The sequence below is a fragment of the Callospermophilus lateralis genome, chromosome 18 (genome assembly GCF_048772815.1).
Source record: "Callospermophilus lateralis isolate mCalLat2 chromosome 18, mCalLat2.hap1, whole genome shotgun sequence".
NCBI lineage: Eukaryota > Metazoa > Chordata > Mammalia > Rodentia > Sciuridae > Callospermophilus > Callospermophilus lateralis.
This window is the reverse complement of record NC_135322.1, coordinates 49,994,418-50,006,991: the sequence shown is the minus strand read 5'-3', so window position 1 is coordinate 50,006,991 and position 12,574 is coordinate 49,994,418. Positions and strand designations below refer to the sequence as shown.

General features: G+C 43.1%; 1 protein-coding gene and 1 pseudogene across 1 annotated transcript; both read left to right on the top strand.

Annotated features, from left to right (window-relative positions):
• Positions 1 to 11,696, top strand: part of LOC143383245 (putative ATP-dependent RNA helicase DDX28) — a 38,444-nt pseudogene extending 26,748 nt beyond the window's left edge.
• Positions 558 to 2,398, top strand: LOC143383640 (DPEP2 neighbor protein). Its single transcript, XM_077105794.1, is given in 4 exon segments — positions 558 to 639; positions 2,066 to 2,152; positions 2,155 to 2,265; positions 2,301 to 2,398. Coding segments are annotated over 4 exon segments (378 nt in total).
• Positions 11,697 to 12,574: the final 878 nt, after the last annotated feature.

Genomic DNA, 12,574 nt, shown 5'->3' with positions numbered 1-12,574 from the left:
ATTTAGAGCTAGAGTCTCACTGAGTTGCTCAGGGACTTGCTAAATTGATGAAGCTGGCTTTGAACTAAAAAATCTCCTGCCTCAGCCTCCCAAGCCATTGGAATTACAGGCATGGGTTACCGCGCTCAACCCAAATCTTAACTTATGTTCAGGCTCACATCCAAGGAGCATTCCCTGACCCCCTAATCCACTCAAATCTCTGCCTCTCCAACAGGAAAATACTTAGTATCAGGGTCATGCAACTTAGCTGTCTATGTTAATCATGACTGTCAGGCCAGTTTCAGAATCTGGGTTTTGCTTGCCCCTCTATGGTCTGGGCTGTGCTCCACAGAGAGTGGCTATCTGACTATGGGGGGAGAGGCCAGAGGGGGTGCCCAAGCAGAGCTCTTTTCACCTGGCTTTCCATAACATACCAAGAATCTGTCACCTACCCCTCAAGTCACACATTCCTTCTGTGACCTGAGTAGTGATGACATCACAGCCTCAGTTTCCATGGCAGGTTAACGCTAGGAATCTTCTCTACCAGTTCTCTACAAGACACCAGAGTGTCTGGTTGAATGTCTGACCAGATATTCTATATTCAGTCTAACTTGTCCTCTATCTCCTGGGAGAGCAGAGCAGCAGGGAGGCCTAGGCCAGGTATCTGTAATGGAGCCCTTAATAAACACACAATCTCACTGGACTGCCACACATTACTTTTGGGTTTCCCCATCATACCTCAGAACTTCCCTAGCTATGAGTAAAACCAATGGTCTGGTGATCCCTCAAGGACCCACAGTGTTTCTGCTCACTGCTGAGGGCAAGTGTTCAGAAAGGTGCTAATCTATCAATCTAGCCTTCCCCTTTAGCCTCTCCCAATGCTTCCTTCAGAGCTCAGCACACTGGTACACACCTATAGTCCCAGCTACTTGGGTGGCTGAGAGGTGAAAAACCCAGGAGTTGGGCTAAAGGATGTTGGTAGGGAATATAGTGATACCTGGGAAACAGGGTGAGAGCACTCATCACCATACCAAAAGGAGGCTTCTTTATCAGATCCTTTTTAATAAGAGTCCTACAGGAGCCTAATGTGCTTTTTTTTTTTTTTCCAAGTGATAAGAGAGAGCTATTGGCCTCTCATGGAATCTCACCTTCACACCCAGGCACCTTTATCATACTGTCATGGATACATTCACATGGACCCCCTCACACACATCCCAGTCTGAAATGCTGAAGAAAAGGGTGGTGTCATGCAGTTGGGAAGAACAGAAGGGCCAGTCTCAGTGTTACCAAATCTGGAGGTCTGAGGAAATGATGTCTCAGGAAATGGATATGAGAAGGCTACTGGACCTAAACTTGGTACCCAGAATTTGGATCTCAATCTCTTAATCCCTCTGTCTGAGTATATGGCCTTCAGAAAGTGGTATACTTGGGCACACAATTATAGTCCCACTACTCAGGAGGCTGAGGCAGGACTACTCAGGAGGCTGAGGCAGGACTACTGGACTGCCACACATTGCACTTGAGCTTAAGAGTTCCAGGCCTATCTGAGGAAACACAGCAAAAAACCATCTTAACAAAACAAAAAAGGTATTAGAAAAATCTATAAAAACTGGGGTAAAATTCAGTGTGATTGAAACAAGCTGTATGATGGGGCCCCAAAAGGAACTGCCAAGGTGGGAGGGGTTCTAAACCAATTTATATTAGACCATTTTTTCCAAACCTTGAAAATAATTTTCATTAAGCCTCAGAAATGACAGACTTTAAGAAATTTTTGTCAGTTGTAGACGGGAGAAACTGAGAGGGTGCTGCTTGTGGTAATTTTGAGTATTCACTGTTCTCTCTCGGACTAGGGAAGAGAAAACCTGTTCTCCTGCTGCTTCCGTTGGCTCCACAGAATTCAAGTACTCTGACAGCAGCCCTTGAGGAGACAGGCAAAGCATCTATACAGGAGACAGGAAAAGGCTGTGTTTGAATGCCAAGCAGAGAAGAGGGCTTCAGTCAGAAACAGGAAGCAATAGAAGAACGAGGTCCTGGGGGCAGAGTATATAAAGCAGAAGCAATTAATCAGTTCTGGTTTTCTTTCCAGCAGCAGTGCCTCCCATGTCTCCTTCTACACCTGCAAACCACCATGTCCTCTACAGAGGATGTGGAGAAACGCAGGTGGGCTGGCATGGGAGACATACTGCCTGGTTGGTGGTTACCAGCTCTATGGAGATGCTCCCTTGGCCACTCCACCAAAGGCCAAAGCAGAGAGGCCAGCAGAGAAGCGAAAGAGAAGCCAAAGCAGAGAGGCAAAGGGGCTCTGAAGAAACACTGTGCTCCAGCAGAGGCGGAAAAGGCTCTGTGTTTCCCTAGCCCCCAAATTCATGGCTTTAAGCACACTGGCAAGAGCCCATTCCCACAGAGGCTTGCAGGCTGAGCCTCTCTGTAGAGAGGACAAATATTTCAATACCCAGGTCAACTAATGAAACTTCTTTTTTATTTTTAAGCTAAAATTCCTGTTTTTTTAGAGAAATAAAAATTTTATTGTTGCTGTTGTGTTATATATAAAGTTATTCCAATATACAAAAATTTAAGATATGGACTGCAGAAGGTTTGAAATGATTTTCAATGGTGTCACAGCTAGGGCCGTGGTTTAGCTTGTCATGAGGAACTACAGCAGCTTAAGCTGGTGTCTTCACAGCTTGGCAGAGACTTAGCAGTATTTAAAAGCCATCCTTTATACTCCTCCTTTTCAATGGCTATCACGCTGACTTCTTTGAAAACAGTCTTCTCATTCTAAAGGGCTTTTCTTCATCCATTAGCTCATGACAGCTAGTTGGTTGATGCCATATAATGCTTTACATTTAATCCTTGAAAGGAGGGAAATACCAGGTGGAATGCCTCCAGGACGTCATACACAAACCTTGAAGACCCTGCTTATAGCAGAGCACACTGGAGCCTGGCAGGCCTCACTCGAGCATCTATAATACCTTTTGTCATGGTATGGTTATTCAAATCTGTTTTCCCTTATAAAGATTAACTATATCAATATGAATAATACAAATTAGGTAGCCTTCACTACATATGTTCAGCTAATGCATCTTCTGAAGTGATCTCTACTGACCCTACTGGAGACAGTACCTCAGTCAATCTGCATGAGCCTTTTACAGCCAGGGGTCCCCTGTCATGTCAACTGGCCACAGGCAAGAAACCTCAGAACATGGGTTTTGAAAGGACAGGCTCCTTTAAACATGCCAGGGCTGAAGCTGACCTTGAAGAAGACCTGCCATTTCTCTGCTCAATCCTCTGAAGTCTCTCCTTGGTCAGAAGAGAGAACACTCCACACTCTCCAAGGGGAGGAGGAGTCAAGTGTAGAGGGAGAGAAGGACATAGTGGCCCACTGGTGCCCTATCCACCAAATAGGTCCAGCCCTGACTTATTGCCAGAAGCATCAGCACAAACCATCAGGTAGGATTCTGAAACTAGAAGCAGTATTTACCCAGGGAGCCTCCTGCCTGTGCTCTCAGTGGGCACAGTAGCTACCTGGAACAGGAAGGGTTGGGGAAAGGCAGTAGCGCCACTCTGAGCCCCACATGCTCCTTTATCCCAACCCATTACGGCCACAAGACACCCCCTACTCCTCAATAAATTTTTCTGTAACAGTATTTGACTTGAAATTCGGCTTGTTCAAGGTCAAGCTTCAAACCATAATATCCCCTTTAAGTATGTTCCTACATGGAGGACTTGGTCTTCTAAGGCCTTCTGTCTTCACAAGGGACTCTCGGGTACCAGTTTACAACTGGTAACATCTGCAATGATGCCTAGGTGAACTGGATCAGGACCCAGGTCAGTTCATCAAGAAATGAGAGCCTTGGGCTGAGGATGTAGCTCTGTGGTAGAGCACGTGCTGTAGCATGCGAGGCTAATGGGGTTCCATTCCCAGAGCCAAAAAAAAAAAAAAAACCCTGATGAGTGCTTCTGTGTGTATGTGGTGTATATGAGTGAGGGAGGGGCAGGAATGAGAAGATACAGGTCCATCTACATCCACCCATCTGGCTATTCCATTATTCAACAAGTGTTTATTGAGAACCTATTACATCGCAGGCACTGTGCTAGCTGCTTAGAACATATTACTGAGTGAGATGATCCAAGTCTCTCTCATCGAGACCCGCACCAACAAAGAATGAGAGACAATTTCAGAGACTTGGTTGTAGCTCAGTGATAGAGTGCTTTCCTAGTGTGGGCAGAGTCCTGCATTTTATCTCCAACACTAAAAAAAAAAAAAAAAAAAAAAAAAAATCAATTCAATTAATTAAAATTACTATAAAGAAAAACAAAAGCATAGAGTGATGAGGAATACTACATTATACAAAAAAGTCACAGAAGGACCCTTCAAAGTGAGGGCATTTCATCAAGGAAGGAAGCAAGAGACTGATATGAGGACTGAAGAGAGAGCATTCCTAGACCAAAGAGCACAGGAAAAGACCCTGAGGTAGAAATGAGACTGAGCTACCTAAGAAGCAGGAGAAAGGCTACTGTGACCAGGAAGGAAAGATGTAGTTGGAGAAGTACGTGAGAGTGAGACCCCAGTGGGCCACATCAGCAATACTGAGGAGTATGGATCTTGTTTTAGATGTCAAGGGGGAAGGGGGAAGTCATAGGATACATTTGAACAGGGTAGTGAAGAAATCTGATGAAGATGCCAAAAAGATCACTCTGACTGTGTGAGCCTTGGCAGTAAGGCACTGGCTGTTACCAGTGGAATGTCTATCTCAGCAGTTAAGGGGACAGTTGGTGCTGGGGAATGGGGGTTGGGGGCAGTCAACAGAGAAGGAACAGAACAAGGTTTGGCCAGTGTCATATCAGCGGCCCATAATTCACAGTGTGGCCTGAGCAACAAAGCAAGACTGTCTCTAAACAAATAAATAAAATTTGTAACAAATACTAGTTCTTAAGAAAAACAAGTAGTAGAGGAACATGTTCAATGACACTGTGGGATGCAATCAGCAAACTCAAAAACAGAAAAAGCCCTAAGGACAAGAACATAATGTTTTTTCAACAAATAAATTGCAAGGAAGATAAAAAAAGGAAGAGAAACCTACAGATTGAGCCATAACATACATGTAAAATAGTTATTATGATTCAAATACATTTTATTATTTAAAAATTGGATAAGCAAGGAAATTTCAACATGATAATTTATGATAACAGAAGTATTATTAACATTTTTAGAGTCATAATGGTATGGCAGTGGGAGATTTTTGTTGTTGTTGTTGCTAATATTTTGTTGTTCCTTTGTTCTGGTACTGGGCATAGAACGCAGGAGCTTGTGCATGCTAGAGACGCACTCTACCACTTCTACTACTGAGCTACACTCCAAGCCCTTCTCTCTACTTTTTCTTTTTCTTTTTTATCTATGTTTGACTTTTTCTCTTAAAAAAAACAAAAGATAGTTTCTCAAGTACAGTTTAATGTTCAGTCAGACTTGCAATCAGTGAGGGCTCAGATGATGGCTTTGCAATATCAGCCAGCTTGTGGCAGCCATGGATGGGAAGGAGGGGTGCAGTGTGCCAGCGAACAAAGTGCTCTTACAGAAGTAGCTGACAACCTCACACATGAGCTGACCACACTGAACAAAGACATGTAATGTCTGAACTTGGAGGCTAAATATCAAATCGTTTGTGCTGTGTAGATGTTTCTTTGGTCAGAACTGGCTCGCACAATTGGTGCCCCTGCAAGCCACCTTTCTGCTTGCTTATGCCAGCACATGTGATGACTGGAGACTTGTCCAGCCACCTCCCTGAATGCCCCAGCCAACACCATGGCTGAGCAGCAGAGGATGTCTGAAAAAACAGATGGATGTATGGAAACAGAGCCTTTCCTGGTGAAAGGAGCAGAAGTGGAGGGATTCAAGGAAACCCATCTGTCCTGGCCACGAGGGACCACTTGTTCCTCTGCCTGCCCAGCAGCTCACTTTTCCCACCAACATAATAAGACTGGTAAAACTCTACCTCACTGATTGTACTGGAACATGCCAGTAGTTCCAGCCCCCTGGGAGGCTGAGGCAGATGAATTGCCCTCAACAACTTAGCAAGACCCTGTCTTGAAATAAAAAATAAAAAAGGAGGTTGGGGATGCGGCTCATAGGTAAAGCATCCCTGGGTACAACTGCCTGTACAAAAAAAACAAGAAGGAAAGAAAAAAAATAAACTCCTCTGTAGGCTATTGTGAGGGTCACATGAGCTAAAACATCAAACAGGTAACACAGCTATGGACACACAGTCACATAAGCTGCTCTCATCATCACCATTATCATGTGTCCTTGTTCCATAAAGTAAGGGGAGACAGCAGTCTCCTAAGTGCCAAGTGCATCAAAATTGTTGGCACCCTTGCTGGGGACTGGTGGTGCAGGGACAGGTGCCAGCATAGAGTGGTGGTGGTCACAGAGTGCTCAGTTCATCTGCCAGATCAGCAGCAGGCAAGTAAGACTGCTGTGAGGAGGAGGAGGAGGAGGAGGAGGAGAAGGAGGAAAGTAACGAGAAGGAAGAAGACCATGAGGAGAATGCAGAGTTCCCAGCAAAACTTAAGCAGGGTGTGGAGAGGATTCCCGTTGTCCCAGTTTGTAGAGAAGTCAGATTACAGGAGAGGATTTGGATTTGGTGAACTTCTGGCAAGACCTGTCCCCATCCAGGGAACTGATGATCATACATGGTTCAGGAGGCCATCTGAATCCCAGGACACACACCCCCAGGATCTTGCTGGAAGCAGCTCCTGTACCCTGGAACACACACTGCCTGCTGAAGGTGAAAGCTCAAGGACTCAGGACAGCATATAGACCAATCTTAGGACATAGGCTCCAAGTCTGTGTGCTACACTCATCTGGTCTCCAGAAGCAGCCCAGACACTTCAGGCCTCTCAGGCACAACATGTGACCTTGGCTTGGAGACCTTGTAATGCACATACATCCTCAATATGATCTGAAACCAGACAGAGCCCATCTGTAATGGGATTCAGTGATAAAGTAGGGACCTGAATCAAACGTTAACTCCCTTAAAAAAAAGCCTAGGAATGTTGGACAGAGAGGCTGGTAAGAGTCCAGGATAGAAAGATGGAGGTTGAAGAGAAGAAGGTTGAGGAAAAGGTTGGGTGGGAGCAGAAAATGAAGATGTGTTCATGGTTATTGCATTTCTCCTAGCAAGATAAACACTGAGTGCCTTGTGAGAAAGAAAAATGTGCTACCACTTTAGGAACGGTGACCTAGGCTCTATGACTGAAGGATGTGTGTCGGAAACGGCCAAGCTATCTTCTGGTTCAGAAGACTGTTGTTTCTTAGGAATTTCACTATCAGTAATTATGGGAACAGATCAAGAAGAATACCAAAAAAGAGGCAGAGGCAGTGTGAGACTCCAGGACTAGGATATGGGGGTCCTCAGATATAGATGACCATCAACTGGGCAACACTGAATATCAACTAAGCCCCCATTTCCACCCATCCCTGCAGCTGAGCACCTGAACACATAAAGTGGTACCTATAACTCAGCCTGATGTTGACTTCCTGGAATATTCTTCTCTCTCTCTCTCTCTCTCTCTCTCTCTCTCTCTCTGTCAACTGAAACTGAACACAGGGGCATTCAACTATGAAGTTACACCAAAAACCTTTTATTTTTATTTATTTGTTTGTTTATTTATTTGTACCAGGGATTTAACCCAGGGGCAATTTACCACTGATCCACATCCCCAGCCCTTTTTATTTGTTATTTTTGAGACTCAGAATCACTAAATTACAAAGGGCCTTGCTCATTTGTTGAGGTTGGCCTAGAACCTGCAATCCTCCTGCATATTCCCCCCTCTCTGCCCCTACTCAGTGGGATTAAGGGGGTGCTGCCACCACACCTGGCCTTCCCAGCATGTTCTTGCAATACACTGGAAATCAGCAGGGGTGGTTAGCTCTGAATGAATTTGAAGAGGAAAACTGTTTCTACCACTGTCTTGTCCGCAGCATAGGGGACCAATTAGAGGTAGAACTTGCATACTTATCACTTCCTAGTGACAAAATTTCCTATCCTGGACCTGCCTCAATAGCCCCAGCAGTTGGCAACAGGCTGACAGTATGGCACGTGTCAAGGCTCTGTGGTGGGAAGCTGTATGACTGACACAACCACAGTTTAAAAGCAAAGGGTTTGTGCTATGTGCTGAGTTTGGAAGGGTTGGTGGCAGCTAACTCCCCAGAACTTGAAAGCAAAACAAAAAAATTTGGGATATTCTAAGAGCAATTGGAACTGCAAAAGAATTTTAGGCAGGAGGATGACCCTTGTTTGTCTGCTTGCTGGTTATTGAGGCTGGGGATGAAAACCAGGGCTAAGTAGATGCCCTACTACTGAGCTATACTCCCATGGCTTAAATTAGATTTTAAAAAACAGGGATAGGTAGTGAATAAAGTGGCCCATGCCTGTAATACAGCAGCTTGGGAGGCTAAAGCAGGAGAATCACAAGTTCAAGGCCAGCCTCACCTACTTACCCAGGCCCTGAGAAACTTCATGAGACCATATCTCAAAATAAAAAATAAAATAAAATAAAATAAAAAGGATGTTGTTTGATGTTTAAGCACCCCTCAGTTCAATCCTTGGTACCAAAAAAAAAAAAAATTCTTTTTCAGACCTTCCTACTCCCTACCCAGGTCTCAGTGTCATAAGAAACTAAACACCACTATCTTCCACCCCTTTAAAAACAATGGATCCTCCCTAAATGAGAGATTAAATACTCCTTCTTCCTCTCATACCAATACTTTGGTACCCACATCAGCAAAGACACTCAGGGACACAAACCTTGTCCAGGAGATTCTCCTCTGCCACCAACAATATCCCAGTCTTGAGGATCCAGATACATGCCAAACTTGAACCAAACACCAGCAAACAGAAACCACCAACTCAGAACTCAATGCTAACAATACTGGTTGTCTCATGACAATGAGATTATTACCAACAATTCCCCTGCCCTTTTCTTTTTTCCCTCTTTAGTACTGAGAATTGAATCCAGGGTTGCCCTACCATTGAGCTCAGCCTCCTGAGGAGCTGTGATTTTGGGCCCATGCCATCATACTTAGCTTTTTACAGTTTCCACATATCCCATGTACTTGACAATGCAATGAATTACTTTACTAATCAGTGTCTCAGGAAGAGTAGTAGAGGAGGGAATCTTCAAAATCTGAATGAAGGGGAGAAAAACAAATCCAATAAAAACAGTATACACACTGCATACTAATGAATGCTCACAGGATGTGCTCAGAAGGTTCAAGTTCAGTTGTTAGTTTATTTTCATGTTTAAGGATGACAGATTCAATCAGAACATTAAATCACCACAGACTGCCAGGTGCATGCCTGTACTACCATTAGGTCAGGACAGTGAGCCAGTTCAAAGCCAGCCTCAGCAACTTGGTGAGACTCTGTCTCAAAACAAAAAATAAAAAGGACTGGGATTGTGGCTCATGATTAAATGACCCTGAACTAAATCCCTGTTACCAAACAAACAAACAACAAACACCAGAGACTTGGCCAGGCTTGCATTTTGAGAATTGGTAGGGTGAAGGAGCTAGCAGCTCTGCATTTGTGATACAAACTTTAGAGAACTCAGCTTACAAACCTTAGAGGCCTCAAGGAAGCCTGGGCATTTACCCAGCTCCATCCGTCCTTACACACACAATCCAGCCCTTCCTTATGGAACCATAGATCTAAAATTCAAGCTCACTGCCCCTTCCACAGCAATTTAACACAATAGAATTTCCTTCCTTCCTTTCTAACTTTTTCTGTTTTGGACTAGATAATATATTCAAAATGTAAGAGGTTCAAAACATAAAAGAGTAAATATTGGGGCTGGGGATATGCCTCAGTGATAGAGCGCTAGTCTAGCATGTGTGAGGCATTGATCAATTCTCAACACCATATTAAAAATAAATAAATAAAATAAAGGTATTGTGTCTATCTACAACTAAAAACTTAAAGAAAAAGTCACAAATAACACTATTAAAAAAAAAAAGAGGGGCTGGGGATGTGGCTCAAGTGGTAGTGCGCTCGCCTGACATGCATGCGACCCAGGTTCGATCCTCAGCACCTCATATAAAGATGTTGTGCCTGCCGATAACTAAAAAATAAATATTAAAAAAAATTCTCTCTCTCTACCTCTCTCTACCTCTCTAAAAAAAAAAAAAAAAAAAAAAAAAAGAATAGGGGTTGGAATTGTGGCTCAGCAGTAGAGCGCTTGCCTAGCACATATGGGAGGCCCTGGGTTTGATCTTCATAACACATAAAAATAAACAAAATAAAGATATTGTGTCCAACTACAACTAGAAAATAAATATATTTTAAAAATAAATAAATAAAGGTATTGTGCTCAACTACAACTAAAAAATAAATAATAAAAAAAAAAGTAGGGCTGGGATTGTGACTCAATGGTAGAGCGCTTGCCTAGCATGGGCAGGACCCGGGTTCAATTCTCAGCACCACATAAAAATAAAGGCATTGTGTTGTGTTCATCTACACCTAAAAAAATAAAGAAAGAATCTCTCCTTAAAAAAAAAAAAAAAAGTAAATATTGCCTCTGCTTAAAAGTTGGGAGACTTTTAATTAAATATATACTTTTTTTTTTTTTGTATTGGGGGATCCTTTACCAAATCTCCCACCTTTTTTAATATAATTTTTTTAGTTGTAGAATTTATTTTTATCTGGTACTGAGGATCAAATCCAATAACACACATATACTAGGTACTTGCTCTACCACTGAGCAATAACCCCAGACCTCCCCCATCCTTTTTGAGACAGGGTCTCCCTAAGCTGCTAAGGTTGGGCCCAAATTTAAGATCTTGAAGGTGTGGGCCAGTCACTAAGTTAAAGTGGGATCCCAGACTCTCTCACCACCATCACCAGTTCTAAGCTCCACTGCATCATTGCCTCATGGCAGTTAAACAGTTATGAGGCTGAAGAGAACAGAAAAAGTGACAGAGTTGGTACAGATCCTCAAGCAGCATGACAAAGCAGATAAGACTGGATCCTCAGGAACAGCCCTGGTTTTCTGTAACAGTTCCAGCATTCTGAACTAGCTGGGATAATATTATGATATAAGGAGGCTGATTCATAGTGGGATAGGGAGAGGGAACATGGAGGAATAGACAAATTCTAGATAGGGCAGAGGGGTGGGAGGGGAAGGGAGGGGGCATGGGGAAATTAATGATGGTTGAATGTGATGATCATTATTATCCAAAGTACATGTATGAAGACACTAGTTGATGTTAATATACTATGTATACAACCAGAGATATGAAAAGTAGTGCTCTATTTATGTACTAAGAATTGTAATGCATTCCACTGTTATATATAAATAAAAAAAATATTCTGGATGACCACAAGATCAAACACCTAAAGCTTCAGGGGCAAATGCCAGCCTCAACGAGGGCAGGTATCTTCCAGAAGGGCTCCCAAGACATACTGCTCTGTACAGACATAGCTTCTTGCGGCCTAGACAGCACACATGTGAACCTGGTTGTCAATTATGATTTTCCCCTCACCCTGCAAGATTACATCCACAGAGCAGGGAGAGTGGGCCATGTTGGGAGTGAGATGCCAGGCTCAGTCATCAGCTTTGTGACCCATCTGTGGGATGTGAGCCTGGTTCAGAAAATTGAACTAGCAGCTGGACAAAGAGGCATCCTCAGTGAGAGAGCAAGCCTGATTTTGGCTAACTAATGGGATTCTGGATTAGGGATCTTTCCTGGTGTCCTGGATGGATAAAAACACTTGTCAGCTAGGCTGCCCTTAATGACTCTCAGGGCCTTGGGGCTGCTTATTGCTTTACAAAATGAGCTACTGGCCAGCATCGGAGAAATGGAGCATTGGACCATAGTAGCATAGTCTTTCACATAAAATGTGAATAATAAAATGCATTTTGATTTTCTGTCATGATTTCTAGCAATAAATGATATTTTATGGGCAGGTTTAACTATAATTATCATTGGGACAAACTTTATTGTATTTGATGATTCACAGTTCCAAAGTGCCACATGTAGGACAAAGAATCAGTTGAGTTTATTTTCTTTCTTTGCAGTGCTGTGGATGGAAAGCTCTCTACCCCTAAGCTACATCCTCACAGCCCTATTGTTTGCTTTTTTCTTTTTTTGCAGTACCAAGGTGTGAACTCAGAGGAACTCTACCTCTGGGCTACATCCCAGATTTCTTCCCTTTTTTCTTACTTATTTGTGGTAATAGAGATTGAACCCAGGGGTGCTATACCACTGGGCTACCTCTTCAGTCCTTTTTATTTTTATTTTGAAACAGGTCTCACTGAATTGCTGAGATTGACCTCAAACTTCTATTCCTCTTTCCTAAGCCTCCAGAGTTGCTGGGATTATAGGCTTGCATGACCACACATGGTTTGTTGGCCTTTTTTGAAGGGGACTAAAATGATAATGTGGTAATTTTGTAATGTCATTTTGTCATGAACATGTTTCAAATTTGATGTTAAAATGGGCCTGACATCCCTACTTTATAAAGTTATTGGAGATGCTCATTTTGCCTTGGAGCACATTTAACACCCTTTGTCCACCACCTTGAAATGTGCCATAATC